The sequence below is a fragment of the Rana temporaria genome, chromosome 11 (genome assembly GCF_905171775.1).
Source record: "Rana temporaria chromosome 11, aRanTem1.1, whole genome shotgun sequence".
Lineage (NCBI taxonomy): Eukaryota > Metazoa > Chordata > Amphibia > Anura > Ranidae > Rana > Rana temporaria.
This window is the reverse complement of record NC_053499.1, coordinates 143,314,169-143,334,020: the sequence shown is the minus strand read 5'-3', so window position 1 is coordinate 143,334,020 and position 19,852 is coordinate 143,314,169. Positions and strand designations below refer to the sequence as shown.

Below are 19,852 nucleotides of genomic sequence, written 5' to 3'. Positions count from 1 at the left end.
CTGGCACAGCGTGCGGCGGAGACCTCTGCGTTTATTACAATGCTCTAAAGCAGCGGCACAGCGTACGGCGGAGACCTTTGCGTTTATTACAATGCTCTATAGCAGCGGGACACAGCGTACGGCGGAGACCTCTGCGTTTATTACAATGCTCTATAGCACTGGCACAGCGTGTGGCGGAGACCTCTGCGTTTATTACAGTGTTCTATAGCACTGGCACAGCGTGCGGCGGAGACCTCTGCGTTTATTACAATGCTCTATAGAAGTGGCACAGCGTGCGGTGGAGACCTCTGCGTTTATTACAATGTTCTATAGCACTGGCACAGCGTACGGCGCAGACATGTGCGTTTATTGCAACACTCTCTCCAGATGGTACTCATTTTCTATGGCATGGACGCAGTGCACAGCAGACGCCGCTGGCTGGTAGAGTTCTCTGTCAGTACATAGTCACGGTCTAGGACAGCGACACACTTGGTTGCGGAGGAATGTCTCACTCCTTTCGCTGCGATGACTCTGCGCTGAGTGTTTCAATAATGAAAGTGATCTGTCCATGTGCTCCTGGCTGCTGCCCAGAAGGGAGGGATGTCCTCAGCTCTCTCTGACTACTCTTCTCTTCTTCTGTCTCCCAGCTCCTCCCTCTGCCTTGACCCCAAATCTCACCCTCCAGGCAGCCACAAAGATCCAGACAGAGGCGGCGTACACAGCATACTTTTTGCGGGCGGTCTGCACACCATCTGCATGGAGATCAGGCTCCAGGGATGAAGGGGATGGCTGGATAGATGAGAGCGGATTGTGGAGCAAATGACGGTGAGTCCCCAATTTTTGTGCCCCTCTGTGTGCCCCTCTGTATATAGAGGAATGTCACTGAGTGCCAGGGTGCCCGCTGCCTCTTTTGGTTCTGGTGTGAATAGTGACTGTGCAGAGCCGGGATCAGTCGGCTGCAAAGCCCCCTCAAAGTTGTTGAGGTGTCCCCTATATATCCTTCATACATCATTTGCCCCATGGTAGTGTTGCCCACTCATTACATACATTCTGGGGTCAGTGCCTGATGCCCGTCTGTGTATAGTGTAGATTTCAGTGGGTTGCAATACCCCCCAAAATACAGTAAGTGATACCCCCTATATATTCTTCATATATCATTTCTTCCATAGTAGGGGTGCCCACCTATTACACACATAGTCACCCTCTGGGGTCAGTGTCCGAGGCCCCTCTGTGCACAGTGAACATTTCAGTAGGTTGCAATGCCCCCAAAAATAAGTGAAGCCCCCCTATATATCCTGCATACATCATTTGCCCCATGGTAGTGTTGCCCACCCATTACACACATAGTCACCCTCTGGGGTCAGTGTCCAAGGCCCCTCTGTGCACAGTGAAGATTTCAGTAGGTTTCAATGCCCCCAAAAATAAGTGAAGCCCCCCTATATATCCTGCATACATCATTTGCCCCATGGTAGTGTTGCCCACCCATTACACACATAGTCACCCTCTGGGGTCAGTGTCCGAGGCCCCTCTGTGCACAGTGAACATTTCAGTAGGTTGCAATGCCCCCCAAAATAATTGGTGTCCCCCGTATATATGCTACATATATCATTCAACCAAATATTTTTGAGGGGGCGCAAACAAACTGAACAAAAAAAATCAATTGCAGCCACTGTGCCCATCAAAAGCAGCCACTGTGCCATCAATGGCCAGTCATCGACCGTCATGGGGGTGCCTGTCACTCCCCTCCCCAGGCCAAGTAGCAATATTAGCAATTGCTGTGCCAGTGCCGCGCTTCAGCAGGCCGGCCGTGACGCCGGGAATTACATTAGTGCGGGAGGTGGCCGCAGGAGGACAGGTGGGGGTTTTTTAGTGCGGGGGGTGGCTTTTTGCCGCCCCTCTCCCCATGGCGCCCATGGCACTTGCCATGGTTGCCATACCCTAGATGCGCCACTGCATTTAACCCATGGTAGTGGTGCCCACCCATTACACACATTCTGGGGTTAGTGCCTGAGGTCCCTCTGTGCATACTGAATATTTCATTAGGTAGCAATGCCCCCCGAAATAAGTGAAGCCCCCCTATATATCCTGCATACATCATTTGCCCCATGGTAGTGGTGCCCACTCATTACACACATAGTCACATTCAGGGGTGAGTGTCTGAGGCCCCTCTGTGCACAGTAAAAATTTTAGTACGTTGCAATGCCCCCCAAAATAAGATACCCCCCTATATATTCTACATATATAATTTCTTCCATGGTAGGGGTGCCCACCCATTACACACATAGTCACCCTCTGGGGTCAGTGTCTGAGGCCCCTCTGTGCACAGTGAACATTTCAGTAGGTGCAATGCCCCCCAAAATAATTGGTGTCCCCCCTATATATCCTACATATATAATTTAACCCATGGTAGTAGTGCCACCTATTACACACATAGTCACCCTCTGGGGTCAGTGTCGGAGGCCCCTCTGTGCATAGTGTAGATTTCAGTAGGTTGCAATGCCCCCCAAAATAAGTGATACCCTCCTATAGATTCTACATATATAATTTCTTCCATGGTATGAGTGCCCACCCATTACACACATTTAAGTAGGTTGTAATGCCCCCCCCCCAAATAAGTGATGCCCCCCGTATATATGCTTCCAAGGTAGGGGTGCCCTGTCACTAAACACATAGGAGCCCTCTGGGGTCAATGTCTGAGGTCCCTCTCTACATAGTGAAGTGTATAGTAGGCTGCAATGCCCCCCCCCCCAAAAGGGATTGAAGTGCCCCCTATATATTCTGCATATAGCATGTCTTCCATTATAGGGGTTCCCCCATTACACACAGTGTCTTAAGCCAGCTGCGCACACAGGGAAGTGTTCATAGCATCACAATCGCCCGTATCATATAGCCGGCATTGGTGAAGTGTACCTGTCATTTGTGAAGTGCTTGGAAAGTGTTAAACCCAGAGCGGAGGGTCCCAGCATGTTCTCTGTGTAGAGGGGAGATGTCCACCCATCCATTACTACTCACTATCCTCCCCTATACTGGAGTCAGGGGCGGACTGACCATTCGGGCACTGCCCGAGGGCCCCATGCCACTAGGGGGCCCCATCAGGGTTGCCAGCCTCAGTTAAACCAAAAAAGTGCGCTTGTAAGAACGCTGGGAAAATACGGCGTGACAGAAAGTATTGCAACGATCGGCATTTTATTCTCTAGGGTGTTAGAATAAAAACAATATATAATGTTTGGGGGTTCTAATTAGAGGGAAGGAGATGGCAGTGAAAATAGTGAAAAATTACATATTAGAATTGCTGTTTAACTTGTAATGCCAACGGCCACCACCAGATGGCGCCAGCTCACAGAAGGAAGAGCTTGGGACTTCACAAGGCCGCAAAGCCGCGGCCTCAATTACCGTCCGTCACGGGATCCTGTGCCTCCGTGCGCCCCCACCGCGCGATTGCGGCGGGCCCTCCGCGGCCGGTAATTGAGGCCGCGGCTTTGCAGCCTACAAGGCCGCAAAGACGCGGCCGCAATTACCGGCGGGCGCCAGGTCACAATTTCTTGTCGCAATTGCGACCTGGCGCCCGGATATTGTGGACCCCTGATGTAGGGTATAGGAGAATGAACCTTATGGGTACTTGAGTAGCACTGACACAATGTCGGCGGGTATTTGTTACATAGTAAGAAGTTATAGAACTCAGATATAATGGATAAAGGATGTAGAATTCAAGAGGCAGTGAGTCCATTCCATGAGCCTCAGAAAATAAGTAATTTTTAATTCTTCTATGATTGTCACTCTTCCTGCCTCCGGACCCCGGCTAGGCCTATGGTGAGTCCCTTGTAAATAGATAGCTCTATGTTAATTCTTCTACAGTGCCTTGAAAAAGTATTCATACCCCTTGAAATATTCCACATTTTGTCATGTTACAAGCAAAAATGTAAATGTATTTTATGTGATGGACCAACACAAAGTGGCACATAATTGTGAAGTGGAAGGAAAATTATATTTCTGTCAGATTGGAAGGTAGAGCGTCTGTGAACAGCAATTTTCAAGTCTTGCCACAGATTCTCAATGTGATTCAGGTCTGGACTTTGACTGGGCCATTCTAACACATGAATATGCTTTGATCTAAACCATTCCATTGTAGCTCTGGCTGTATGTTTAGGGTCGTTGTCCTGCTGGAAGGTGAACCTCCCCCCCCAGTCTCAAGTCTTTTGCAGACTCTAACACACGATCGGAATTTCCGACAACAAATGTTCGATGTGTGTAGGCTCCATCGGACATTTGCTGTCGGAATTTCTGACAACAAATGTTTGAGAGCTGGTTCTCAATTTTTCCGACAACAGAAGTTGTCAGCACACCGGTCTCACAAGTAAAGTCCGTGGGAGTTCTAAAAAAAAAGTCGGGGGGTTAACTCCTCAGCATCCAGAGGGCCAGATTCTCGTAGATCGGCGTATTTTTGTTCCGGCGTAGCGTATCCTATTTACGCTACGCCTCCGCAACTTAGACGGGCAGGTGCTGTATTCTCAAAGCCATTGCTCCGTAAGTTGCGGCGGCGTAGCGTAAATCGGCCGGCGTAAACCCGCCTAATTCAAATGTGGAACAGGGGGGGCGTGTTTTATGTATATGTTATGTGACCCGACGTGATTGACGTTTTTCACGAACGGCGTATGCGCCGTCTGTGGAATATCCCAGTGTGCATTGCTCCAAAGTACGCCGCAAGGACGTCATTGGTTACGACGTGAAGGTAAATGACGTCCAGCCCCATTCACGGACGACTTACGCAAACGACGTAAAATTTTCAAATTTCGACGCGGGAACGACGGCCATATTTAACATTGGTACGCCGCATGTACGCCACCATATAGCAGGGGTAACTTTACGCCGGAAAAGCCTAACGTAAACGGCGTATCTGTACTGCGTCGGCCGGGCGTACGTTTGTGAATTTGTGTATCTAGCTGATTTACATATTTCTAGGCGTAAATCAGCGTACACGCCCCTAGCGGCCAGCGTAAATATGCAGTTAAGATCCGACGGCGTAAGAGACTTACGCCGGTCGGATCTAATAGAAATCTATGCGTAACTGATTCTATGAATCAGGCGCATAGATACGACGGCACAACTCAGAGATACGACGGCTCAGACTCAGAGATACGACGGCACAACTCAGAGATACAACGGCGTATCTCCTTTGTGAATCTGGGCCAGAATTCTCAGATCGGAGTGGACCAGCCCATTCATTGTCTTTCCCTATCATAACACCGGCTCTGCCAAAGTCTCTGATTTCCTTTCACCAGAATCTGTTGGCTGCTTCCGGATAAATCCAATTAGAAGAATACAGCGGGGAGAAGACAAAGTGCCAAAATTCCAATAAGAGAGACAACAATGGATTAAAGTCGCCGTTAGACGTTTTCCGGCTCTCGGATCTCCCCGGGGACATAAGATCAGTGAAGTCCGTATATCCCCCAACCCCTCTCTGCCAGACTCAATAGTGCCAGAAGACGATATTAACCACTTGCTTACTGGGCACATATACCCCCCTCCTGCCCAGGTGAAATTTCAGCTTCCGGCACTACGTCGCTTTAACTAACAATTGCGCGGTCGTGCGACGTGGCTCCCAAACAAAATTGACGTCCTTGTTTCCCCACAAATAGAGCTTTCTTTTGGTGGTATTTGATCGCCTGTGCGGTTTTTATTTTTTGCACTATAAACAAAAAAGAGCGACAATTTTGAAAAAAATACAATATTTTTTACTTGTTGCTATAATACATATCCCAATTTAAAAAAAAAAAACTATTTTTTTTTCCTCAGTTTAGGCCTATACGTATTCTTCTACATATTTTTGGTAAAAAAAAAAAATCGCAATAAGCGACTGGTTTGAGCAAACGTTATAGCGCCTACAAAATAGGGGACAGAATTATTATTTTTTTTTTTTTTACTAGTAATGGCGGCGATCTGCGATTTTTATTAGGACTGCGACGTTATGGCGGACACATCGGACACTTTTGACACATTTTTGGCGCCATTCACATTTATACTGCTATTAGTGCTATAAATATGCAGGGGTTAAATATGTTTCCTATATAGTGTTCTAACTGTAGGTGGATGGGGGGTGACTGGGGGGGGTGACCGATCTATGTCCCTATGAACAAGGGACACAGATCGTCATTTGCCGCAATGCACGTTGGGAAAGTTTCCAGACGGAGCATGCGCTCTACGCTCGGCGCGGGAGCGCGCCTAATTTAAATGATTCCCGCCCCCTACGGGATCATTTAAATTGCGTGCTCTAGCGCCGGGCAATTTTGCCGGCGCGCCCTCGCAATTTACGGAGCTACTGCTCCGTGAATCGTTGCCCTGCGCCTCCGCAAAAAAAGCGCAATTCTCTTTGAATCCGGGCCCTTGAGATTGTTCTCCGGGGAGCAAAAAGGATGCAGAGCGCAGCTGTCCCAGATCTCAGCTAGGAAGTATGAACTAAGATTGGAAGAGGATGGGTGACTCTGGGTTGCATTAACTGTATATTATTTTAACGATCGTTCACTTTTAAATGGTCATTCATTCTGCAGTGAGATCTGAAGAGGAGCAAAAGTGGGAGGAAGCCACCGTGCGAGTTCAGTCCCCAGTCCCCCTCTGTGGGGAGTCTAAACAATCTGTGAAGATATTTACGCGGTTTCTTTGGAAAGGGAAAGTCCCAATCTTTATCACTTACCCTGCCCCACCACAGCATTGCACAACATTAGCCTTGCGTGCTGTGTGCTGATTCCATGTGGGACAGGCCCAGATCCCAACGTGAATATGCATCTTAAAGAGAACTCCAGCTTGGTGAACAAATTATATAACATAAGAACGGTTTTAGTGTTTATCCCATAAAGCCTAAAACCCTGTGACATACCCTCCATACTCCTCTCCTGTACATACTGCCCCCTGTAATATCCTCCACACTCCTCTCCTGTACATACTGCCCTCTGTCATACCCTCCACACTCCTCTCCTGTACATACTGCCCTCTGTCATACCCTCCATACTCCTCTCCTGTACATACTGCCCTCTGTCATACCCCCCATACTCCTCTCCTGTACATACTGCCCCCTGTAATATCCTCCACACTCCTCTCCTGTACATACTGCCCTCTGTCATACCCTCCATACTCCTCTCCTGTACACACTGCCCTCTGTCATACCCTCCAGACTCCTCTCCTGTACATACTGCCCTCTGTCATACCCTCCATACTGCAGTCCTGTACATTCTGCCCCCTATCATACCCTCCATACTTCTCTCCTGTACATACTGCCCTCATCATACCCTCCACACTCCTCTCCTGTACATACTGTACATAGTCATACCCTCCATACTTCTCTCCTGTACATACTGCCCTCTGTCATACCCTCCACACTCCTCTCCTATACATACTGCCCTCTGTCATACCCTCCACACTCCTCTCCTGTACATACTGCCCTCTGTCATACCCTCCATACTCCAGTCCTGCACATTCTGCCCCCTGTCATACCCTCCATACTCCTCTCCTGTACATACTGCCCTCTGTCATACCCTTCATACTCCTCTCCTGTACATACTGCCCTCTGTCATACCCTTCATACTCCTCTCCTGTACATACTGCCCTCTGTCATACCCTCCATACTCCTCTCATGTACATACTGCCCTCTGTCATACCCTCCACACTCCTCTCCTGTACATACTGCCCTCTGTCATACCCTCCACACTCCTCTGCTGTACATACTGCCCCCTGTCATACCCTCCGCACTCCTCTCCTGTACATACTGCCCACTGACATACCCTCCATACTCCTCTCCTGTACATACTGCCCTCTGTCATACCCTCCGCACTCCTCTCCTGTACATACTGCCCCTGTCATACCCTCCACACTCTTCTTCTGTACATACTGCCCTCTGTCATACCCTCCATACTTCTCTCCTGTACATACTGCCCTCTGTCATACCCTCCATACTCCTCTCCTGTACATACTGCTCTCTGTCATACCCTCCATACTTCTCTCCTGTACATAGTGCCCTCTGTCATTCCCTCCATACTCCTCTCCTGTACATACTGCCCTCTGTCATACCCTCCATACTTATCTCCTGTACATACTGCCCTCTGTCATACCCTCCATACTCCTCTCCTGTACATACTGCCCTCTGTCATACCCTCCATACTCCTCTCCTGTACATACTGCCCTCTGTCATTCCCTTCATACTCCTCTCCTGTACATCTTGCCCTCTCTCATAACCTCCATACTTCTCTCCTCTACATACTGCCACCTGTCATACCCTCCATACTCCACTCCTGTACATACTGCCCTCTGTCATACCCTCCACACTCCTCTCCTGTACATACTGCCCTCTGTCATACCCTCCACACTCCTCTCCTGTACATACTGCCCTCTGTCATACCCTCCACACTCCTCTCCTGTACATACTGCCCTCTGTCATACCCTCCACACTCCTCTCCTGTACATACTGCCCTCTGTCATACCCTCCACACTCCTCTCCTGTACATACTGCCCTCTGTCATACCCTCCACACTCCTCTCCTGTACATACTGCCCTCTGTCATACCCTCCACACTCCTCTCCTGTACATACTGCCCTCTGTCATACCCTCCACACTCCTCTCCTGTACATACTGCCCTCTGTCATACCCTCCATACTCCTCTCCTGTAGATACTGCCCTCTGTCATACCCTCCGCACTCCTCTCCTGTACATACTGCCCTCTGTCATACCCTCCATACTCCTCTCCTGTACATACTGCCCTCTGTCATACCCTCCATACTCCTCTCCTGTACATACTGCCCCCTGTCATACCCTCCACACTCCTCTCCTGTACATACTGCCCACTGACATACCCTCCATACTCCTCTCCTGTACACCCTCCCTTCTGTCATACCCTCTACAATCCTCTCCTGTACAATACTGCCCCCTGCTTTACCTTCCACACCCTCCTCCTGATTATGGTACTCTTTAATCTCAAGCTTTACCACAAATCTGTACACATAGCTTCTAAGAGCCGGTTCACACTGCGGCGGCACGACTTCGGGGGCGACTCTGCAAGTCGTCCTGAAGACGACTTCAGAGGCGATTAGCAAAATGACTTCTGTATAGGAGTCAATGCAAATCCCCCCGAGCCGCCCCCAAAGTCGTACAAGAACCTTTTTCTAAGTAGGAGCGACTTGCGTCGCTCCTATTAGAACGATTCTATTGCATAGAATGGGACGAGACTCGTCAGGCGGCGCCCCAGTGTGAACCGGCTCTTATTCTTGTTGATTTTTCTGTATATAAAACATTTCTTCGGGATGGTTTCTAATTTCCTCACCCTTCTCTAGGACTGACAGTTTTTCTAGTTTCTTATAAAATGAGACTTCTTATCCACCTTCCTATAGGTAGCAATGGCTGAGAACATGTGACTCAAGTATATACAAGTCATATGTTCTCAGCCATTGCTGCTTATAGGAATATTGCAATAGGCAGCAATGCCTATATTGCTGCCTATAGTTTATTGGTCTGTCTGCATACTTGCAATGTATATATTACAAGTATGCAGACAGACCATTAAACCCGCCAGCCACACCTGATGATTGATGGAGGTTTCATCACACAGAAATACCTATGTTGCCTGTACACAATCTCCATACACTTCACTTTTGCAGGCAGTGGTGTTGTTCTGAATTCCCCTGTACACATGGAGGGGCATGCAAAAGCGAAGCCAGGTGCACATATACAAAAAGGAACACATAATATACAGTATACTGTATGTAAAAATATCTCTAATAGAATGTAAAAACTGAGGGGGGGGGGGGGGTTGCAGCATACATAAAGTTTATTTAAATGTCCATCAGAAGATAACGTTTTAGATTGGCTAGTTTCGGGCACAAGCTCTTCGTCAGGCTAGGACTTTCTCGGCCTGATGAAGGGTTCGTTGCTCAAAACTCTGGCCAAACTGTAAATATTTTTGTCTGATGGTCATTTACATAAATTGTATGTATACTGCAACCTCCATTTTTTTGGAGTGCATCAACTATGGTAGTCGCAGGTTCTGTCAACTCTTTGAATATATATATAATATATATATATATATATATATATATATATATATATATATATATATATATATATATATATATATATATATATATATATATATAAAAATATCTCTCTCTATATATATATATATATATATATATATATATACTGTATATACTGTACTGTATCAATGCTCATTATATCCAATATATTGAATGCTTTTTCTGTTACCTTTGTTATTGTTTTTATGAAGTTTCAGATGTTAACAAACGTTCTTACATTAACCCTTGAGGCTTGCTCCTTTCGCTCACAATTTATGTATATTGGCCCAGATTCTCGTATATGGGCGTAAAACTGTGCGGGCGTAACGTATTTGATTTACGTTACGCCGCCGCAAGTTGTACAGGCAAGTGCTTTATTCACAAAGAACTTGCCTGTAAAGTTGCGGCGGCGTAGCGTAAATCACCCGGCGCAAGCCCGCCACATTCAAATTAGCCGGGTAGGGGGCGTGGAGTATTTAAATTAGGCGCGTTCCCGTGCCAAACGGACTGCGCATGCGCCGCCTGGAAAATATCCCAGGGTGCATTGCTCCAAATGACGTCGCAAGGACGTCATTGGTTTCGACGTGAACGTAAATGGCGTCCAGCCCCATTTATTTTCACGTCCATTTATTTTCACGTCCATTTTAAAATTTTGACGCGGGAACGACGGCCATACTTAACATTGGTTGCCCCTCATATAGCAGGGGCAACTTTACGCATCGCAAATCTAACGTAAACGTCGTAACTTCACTGCGTCGACCGCGCGTACGTTCGGGAATTCGCGTATTTAGCTAATTTGCATACTCAACGGGGAAAACGACGGAGGCGACACCTAGCGGCAAAAAAAAAAAATTGCATTTAAGATCCGACAGCGTAAGAGCCTTACACCTGTCAGATCTAATGGATATCTATGCGTAACTGATTCTAGGAATTAGTCGCATAGATACGACGGCCCAGATTAGGACTTACGACGGTGTACATTGCGTTGCGCCGTCGTAAGCCCTTTGAGAATCTGGCCCATTGTTCCTAGCTGGCGCGAGGCCTCTTTTTATGAATTTAATTAACAATACAATGTATTGTTTTTCTCGTCTGCCTCGTGATCAGTTTTCACCATTCAGTTCCCGCTGTAAAAGGAATACAGAAATGTGAATCTTCACAAACTTCCAGTATAAAACCATTATTCAATTCTATCGTTATAACGAGACCTCCACACACACGTCAATCCAATCCTTCCGGTATGATTGTTTTCAGTCCGGTCTTTTGTAGATTGCATTGTGCTGAGTGGATTAAAAATTGACCAGATGTATACCCTGTACACTATATTACCAAAAGTATTGGGACGCCTGCCTTTACACACACAGGAACTTTAATGGCATCCCAGACTTAGTCCATAGGGTTCAATATTGTGCTGCCCCACCCTTTGCAGGTATAAAAGCTTCAACTGTTCTGGGGAGGCCATCCACAAGGTTTAGGGGGGTGTCTATGGGAATTTTGACCATTCTTTCAGAAGCGCATTTGTGAGGTCAGGAACTGATGGGGACAAGAAGGTTTGGCTCAAGTCTCCGCCCTAATTCATCCCAAAGGTGTTCTATTGGGTTGAGGTCAAGTTCCTTCGCCCCAAACTCGCGGCGTAGCGTAAATGGAGCCGGCGCAAGTGCGCCTAATTCAAATTAGGATGAGGGGGCGTGTTTTATGTTAATGGGGGGGTGACCCGACGTGATTGACACGTTTTTTACGAACGGCGCATGCGCCGTCCGTGTACATATCCCAGTGTGCATTGCTCCAAAGTACGCCGCAAGGACGTATTGGTTTCGACGTGAACGTAAATTCCGTCCAGCCCCATTCACGGACGACTTACGCAAACAACGTAAAATTTTCAAATTTCGACGCGGGAACGACGGCCATACTTAATATTGACTAGTCCAGCTATTTGATGGAATAACTTTACGCCTGAAAACGCCTTACGTAAACGACGTATCTTTACTGCGACGGGCGCACGTACGTTCGTGAATAGGCGTATCTAGTCATTTACATATTCTACGCCGAACTCAACGGAAGCGCCACCTAGCGGCCAGCCTAAATATTGCACCCTAAGATACGACGGCGCAGGCTGTCGTATCTTAGCTAGGTTTAAGTGTATCTCAGTTTGAGAATACACTTAAACTTACGACGGCGCAGATTCAGAGTTACGTCGGCGTATCTACTGATACGGCGGCGTAACTCTCTCTGAATCTGGCCAATAGTGTATTTCTTGTTTTATCCATTTGAATTTTAATGCATGTGCGGCCTTGTACAACTGTTTTCAATTGATACAGATAAAAAGGAGATCCGGGAACATTTCTAATGATTTTTCCATGATAGTCAGAGAGGTCGGTGACCCCACTACACCTTACATGATGGTAACATTCCAATACAAGATGAACCTGAGACCTCCTATATATCAAAGTGATAGAAGAGCAGTTCAACCAAACAGATCCCCCTCCAGCTGCGTACAGAGGATTAGAAGACAGAAGACAGACATTTACTGAGGCTGTTCAATTATATAATACACGTACCGGCCACTTTATTAGGTACACCTTGCTAGTACCGGGTTGGACCCCCTTTTTCCTTGGGAACTGCCTTAATTCTTAAAGGGGTTGTAAAAAATTGGGCTAACTTTACTGTTTTGTTATTTTTTTAATTCATGAAACCATTTGTTTTCCCAAAAAAAGGCGTTTGAAAAATTATTGCGCAAATACCATGCAAGATAAAAAAGTTGCAATGATCGCCATTTTATTCCCTAAGGTGTCTGCTAAAAAACATATAGGGCCAGATCCACGTAGCGTGGCGCTTTTTTAAGTCCGGCGTAGTGTATATCTCAGATACACTACGCCGCCGTAACTTACAGCGTATTTCCCGTATCCACAAAGAATTTGCGCCGTATGTTACGGCGGCGTAGTGTAAATGTGTCGGCGTAAGGGCGCGCAATTCAAATCACTAAGTTGTGGGCGTGTTTTATGTTAATACGTCTTGACCTCACGTAAATGAAGTTTTTTTTTTGATGCGCAGTCCATGGGGGTATCCCAGTGCGCATGCTCCAAATTAACCCGCAACAAGTCAATGCTTTCAACGTGAATGTAATTCTACGCAAAGCCCTATTCGCGAACGTTTTACGCAAACAATGTAAACGACGGAAAATTTGACGCTGGCCCGACGTCCATACTTAACATTGTGTACGCCTCATAGACCCAGGGGTAACGCTACGCCGAAAAAAAGCCTTACGGAAACGACGTAAAAAAATGCGCCGGCCGGACGTACGTTTGTGGATTGGCGTATCTAGCTAATTTGCATACTCGACGCGGAAATCGACGGAAGCGCCACCTAGCGGCCAGCATAAATATGCACCTTAGATCCGACGGCGTACTAAGACGTACACCAGTCGGATCTAGCCCAGCTTCAGGCGTATCTTGTTTTGTGGATACAAAACAAAGATACGACGGGGCATCCTAGAAGTTACGCGGCGTATCAATAGATACGCCAGCGTAACTGCTTCGTGGATCTGGCCCATAATGTTTGGGGGGTTCTGAGTAATTTTCTAGCAAAAGAATGATGATTTGTACATGTAGGAGAGAAGTGCCAGAACAGGCCCGGTATGGAGGTGGGTATAAAAGCCCGTTATTGAAGGGGTTAATGGCTTAGGTTCAACAAGGCGTTGGAAACATTCCTTAGAGATTTTGGGGCAGATTCACGTAGAAATCTGTTACGCTGCGGCGGCGTAACGTATCCCATTTACGTTACACCACCGCAGGTTTACAGCGCAACATTTCCTTTTTCTTTACAGCGTAAGTGCCTGATTCACAAAGCACTTACCTGTAAACTTGCGGCGGTGTAGCGTAAATCCGCTCGGCGCAAGCCCGCCTAATTCAAATGGGGCGGGCACCATTTAAATTAGGCGCGTTCCCGCGCCGAAACGTACTGCGCATGCTCCGTCCCTAACATTTCCCGACGTGCATTGCGCTAAATGACGTCGCAAGGACGTCATTGGTTTCGACGTTAACGTAAATGGCGTCCAGCGCCATTCACGGACGACTTACGCAAACGACGTGAAATTTAACATTTCAACGCGGGAACGACGGCCATACTTAACATTGGCTAGGCCATCTAGAGGGCACACTTAGTTTTACGCCGCGTATCTCTACGGAAACTACGTAAATTTAGAGCGACGGGCAAAGCGGACGTTCGTGAATCGGCGTAACTAGTCATTTGCATATTCTACGCCGACCGCAATGGAATCGCCACCTAGCGGCCGGCCTAGAATTGCAGCCTAAGATCTGACGGTGTAAGTCAATTACACCTGTCGGATCTTAGGGCTATCTATGCGTAACTGATTCTATGAATCAGACGCATAGTTACGACGGACGGATCACAGAGATACGCCGTCGTATCTCTTTTGTGAATCTGGCCCTTTGTTCCATAGTGACACGATGGCATCACACAGTTGCTGCAGATTTGTCGGCTTCACAGCCATGATGCCAATCTCCTGCTCCACCACATCCCAAAGGTGCTCTATTGGATGAGATGTGGCCGTAAAATCGCGGCCGTAAAATCGCGGTATTCTGAAAGGGGCATTGATCTCTGGCATTGGGCTTATGGCGGGTGAGGGGGATATGCACTCGCCTCTCTCTGTGCCATGAAGACACATCAGGCAGACCTTGGCACCACCGATAATGTTTGCGGAGGAGGAATATTATTCAATTCAGCTGTTCGAAAAATAGAACATATTTTGGGAAAAACATTTGTTGGATAGATTTGGGGGAATTGATGTGTAAAGTTCCCCCGGCAGGGAGGACAGGTGTTGTCAGTACATGAGGAGTCATCAGGGGGGTTGTGCAGACGGGGGGGCGGGTGCTGGTGACGGGTGTTGTGTCCCGGCCGTGTGCCCTCATCCTGGGGTCAGCCTTTGTCACAAGAAGCTGGGTGATGATATCTGAGTCACAGTAATTGCCGGGAGGGTCTCCATGGAATCAGATGGTCTGACTTTTCACACTGCTAATGACTTACCCTCCGAACCGAGTCACTTTCCCAAATCATTTCCATGTCTGCTATTGCCCTGGTTACATTTTATCTGTATACAGTGCCTTACTTCATGTATATATTCATTTATTCTCACTTTAGTTTTCCTGTCAATCTAACTCTATAGGAAATAGAGAGTTCCAGGGTAGCACGGTTTCAACTTTTTTATGCTTATTTCAGAGAGAAGAAAATCAACTCCACAAATTGGTCCTTTGTTGCAGCTCCTCGGTGGTCCCGCAAACACAAGACTGGTACTGCCATGGAGACACGACTTCTATTCCTTCTGTGTAAGTACAACATGTACCAAAGTGCCAGGAGCCATCATCTGACTTAACCACTTTATCCCCGAACCATTTTGTTGCTAAAGGACCGGGCCACTTTTTGCGATTCGGCGCTGCGTCGCTTTAACTGACAATTGCGCGGTCGTGCGACAGGGCTCCCAAACAAAATTGACGTCCTTTTTCCCCCCACAAATAGAGCTTTCTTTTGGTGGTATTTGATCACCTCTGCGGTTTTTATATTTTGCGCTATAAACAAAAATAGAGCGACAATTTTGAAAAAAATTCTATATTTTTTTACTTTTTGCTGTAATAAATATCCCCAAAAATATATAAAAAAAGTTTTTTTCCTCAGTTTAGGCCGATACGTATTCTTCTACATATTTTTGGTAAAAAAAAAAAATCACAGCGTTTATTGATCGGTTTGCACAAAAGTTATAGGGCCAGATTCACGTAGATCAGCGGATCTATAGATCCGCTCGATCTACGTGATTTAAGATCCGCTCCCGCAAGTTTGAGAGGCAAGTGGCTAATTCACAAAACACTTACCTCCAAACTTGCGGCGGCGGAATTCAAATTCCGCGGCTAGGGGGAGTGTACTATTTAAATCAGGCGCGTTCCTGCGCCGATTTAAATGCGCATGCGCCGTCCGGGGAATTTCCCGGCGTGCATTGCTCCCACTGACGTCGCTAGGACGTCAGTGGTTTCGACGCTTACGTAAACGACGTCCATCCGTATTCTAGAACGACTTACGCAGACGACGTTAAAAAATTCAAATTCGACGCGGGAACGCCTGCTATACTTAACATTGGCTGCGCCTGATAAAAGCAGGGGTAAGTATACGACGGGTACGCTGCTACGGAAACGTCGTAAGAAGACTGCGTCGGGTCCGCGTACGTTCGTGAATTTGCGTATCTCGCTGATTTACATATTATTCAAGGTAAATCAGCAGGAACGCCCCCGGCGCCATTTTTAAATTGAAAAAAAGATCCGACAGTGTAACACAGTTACACCTGTCAGATCTTAGCCCTATCTATGCGTATCTGATTCTATGAATCAGGCGCATAGATAGGACCAGTTTACGTCAGAGATACGATGGTGTATCTGTAGATACACCGTCGTATCTCTTTGTGAATCTGGCCCAAGGTGTCTACAAAATAGGGGATAGTTTTATAGCATTTTTATTAAAAAAAAATTATTTTTACTAGTAATAGCGGCGATCTGATTTTTATCGTGACTGCGACATTATGGTGGACACATCGGACACTTTTGACACATTTTTGGGACCATTGTAATTTTTACAGATTAGTGCTATAAAAATGCACTGATTACTGTGAAAATGACACTGGCAGTGAAGGGGTTAACCACTAGGTGGCGCTGTAGGGGTTAAGTACTCCCTAAGGCGCATAGGCGTGCGCACAGAGGCCCAGATTCACGTAGGGAGCGTGTATTTGTGAGCGGGTGTAACGTATCCTATTTACGTTACGCCTCCGCAACTTTGACAGGCAAGTGCAGTATTCACAAAGCAAAGTTGCGGCGGCGTGGCGTAAATAGGCCGGCGTAAGCCCGCCTAATTCAAATATGGAACATGTGGGCGTGTTTTATGTTAATTTATTGTGACCCCACGTAAATGACGCTTTTTACGAACGGTGCATGCGCCGTCCGTGAAAGTATCCCAGTGCGCACGCTCCAAATTAACGCGCAAAAAGCCAATGCTTTCGACGTGAACATAAATGACGCACAGCCCTATTCGCGACCGACTTACGCAAACAGCGTAATCGTCGGAAAATTCGACGCTGGCCCGACGTCCATACTTAACATTGGCTGCGCCTCATATAGCAGGGGTAACTTTACGCCGGAAAAAGCCTAACGTAAACGGCGTATCTGTACTGCGACTGCCAGGCGTACGTTCGTGAATAGGCGTATCTAGCTGATTTACATATTCTAGGAGTAAATCAGCGTACACGCCCCTAGCGGCCAGCGTAAATATGCAGTTAAGATACGACGGCGTAGGAGACTTACGCTGGTCGTATCTTAGAGAAATTCTGGCGTATCTGATTCTTTGAATCAGGCGCCAAGATACGACGCCTCACACTCAGAGATACAACGGCGTATCTGGAGATACGCCGTCGTATCTCCTACGTGAATCTGGGCCAGAGTGTGCCAGGTGTGCCTGGGCACTCCCTACTCACCCCATGTGCCACACATTCCCCCTATTTAAAAAAAAAAAATGAAACAAATAAAATTGTAAAAAAGAATACAAAATAAAATAATAAAAATAAATACTACTGACAACATCCACTATCCTACTGACACCAATTTCTACCCTACTGACACCATCCACTGCTCTAATGACACCATCAGTATATATACGCATACACAGGAATATGTGTTTTAGCTTTGTGGTGCACACCCTAATGCAATGGGCTGCGCACACCAGTGCTAAGGCGTGATTCTTACTGTAGGGGGCGTCGCTTGCTGTGACACGTCACTGATCGTGTCCCCGATGACAGGGAACACGATCAGTGACAGTGTCACTAGGCAGAACGGGGAGATGTTGTGTTTACACTAACATCTCCCCGTTCTATGTCTCTGTGAGATGATCACAAGTATGCCCGCGGCGATCGAGTCCGCGGGACCCATGGGCGTGCTCATGGAGATCGCGGCGGGCGCGTGCGCCCGCAACAACCTTTGTTTGAGAGTAACTTGGTTTGAGAGCGTTTTGCAAGACAAGCAAAATGTTTTAATACATTTTGCCTTGATATACAAGCGATGTCTTGATATAAGAGTAGCGTCACGTCACAACTGAGTATAAAAGAGAAGAGAGGAGCCTCTAAGTGTAGCAATACGGTTACATTTAATGAAGGTACAACATTTAGAAACTTATTGCTACACTTAGGCCCCGTACACACGACCAGTTTCCTCGGCAGAATTCAGCTTCCGACCGAGTTTCTGGCTGAATTCTGCCAAGGAAACTGGCCGTGTGTACACTTTCGGCCGAGGAAGCCGACGAGGACCTCGGCGAGGAAATAGAGAACATGTTCTCTATTTCCTCGTTGTTCTATGGGAGCTCTCCTCCCGCCGAGGTCCTCGGCGGCTTCAGGGCTGAACTGGCCGAGGAACTCGACGTGTTTGGCACGTCGAGTTCCTCGGCCGTGTGTACGAGGCCTTAGAGGTGCCTCTCTTCTCTTTTATACTCTGTAAAAAAAAATGCTTTGATATACAAGTGCTTTGGATTACAAGCATGTTTCTGGAATAAATTATGTGCGCAAACCAGGGTTTTACTGTATTATGTATCATCCATCCATTCACCCATCCATCCCATCCCCACTTTCTTACTCCATCCATATTCACCATCCATCCGTCTACATCCACCCAGCTATCCATCTATCAATTCATTTATTTATCTGTCAATCCAATTGCCAACCATCCATTGACCCACCCATCCATCTGCCCATCTATCTTCCATCCATCCATTCGCTTATTCATTTATCCATCAATACATGCATCCCCAATCCATTTATCATCCTTCCATCTATCCATTTTTCAATAACCCATCCGCTCCCCTATCAATTAGCCCACCTATTATCTATCCATCCATTCATCCATCATCTATCTATCCATCCATTCATTCATCCATCCATCATCTATCCATCCATCCATTCATTTATCCATAATCTATCCATCCATCCATCCATCCATCCATCCATCATCTATCCATCCATCCATTCATTTATCCATAATCTATCCATCCATCATCTATCCATCCATCCATTCATTTATCCATAATCTATCCATCCATCCATCATCTATCCATCCATCCATTCATTCATCCATCATCTATTCATTCATCTATCATCTATCTATCCATTCATTCATCCATCATCCATCCATCCATCCATCCTCTATCTATCCATCCATTCAGTTATCCATAATCTATCCATCCATCCATCATATATCCATCCATCCATTCATTCATCCATCATCTATTCATTTATCTATCATCTATCTATCCATTCATTCATCCATCATCTATCCATCCATCCATTCATTCATCCATCATCTATCCATTCATCTATCTATCCATTATCATTCTCCATCTACCTATCTATGTATCAACAATCTATATATCTACCCATCCATCATCTATCCATCCATCCATTCATTCATCCATTCATTCATCTATCATCTATCTATCCATTCATCATCTATCCATCCATTCATTCATCCATTATCTATTCATTCATCCATCATCCATCCATTCATTCATTCATCCATCATCTATCCATTCATCTATCCATTATCATTCTCCATCTACCTATCTATGTATCAACAATCTATATATATATACCCATCCATCTGCCCATCTATCATCCATCCATCCGCTCATTCATTCATCCATCAATACATGCATCCCCAATCCATTTATCATCCTTCCATCTATTCATCCGTCTATACATTTTTCAACAATCCATCCACTCCCCAACCATT

At 46.5% G+C, this 19,852-nt stretch overlaps 1 protein-coding gene across 4 annotated transcripts in view; it reads left to right on the top strand.

The window, feature by feature from the left end:
- The first annotated feature begins 349 nt into the window (after nt 1–349).
- Nucleotides 350–19,852, top strand: part of IL34 (interleukin 34) — a 36,529-nt gene continuing 17,026 nt past the window's right edge. Inside the window, exons 1-2 of one of the 4 annotated variants that reach the window (XM_040329317.1) lie at nt 350–804; nt 15,264–15,370. In XM_040329317.1, coding sequence (XP_040185251.1) covers nt 15,343–15,370 — 28 coding nt within the window. In that variant the 5' untranslated portion in view covers nt 350–804; nt 15,264–15,342. The remainder of the gene's footprint in view (nt 805–15,263; nt 15,371–19,852) is intronic. The other 3 variants (XM_040329315.1, XM_040329314.1, XM_040329316.1) reach the window with 3 other exon arrangements.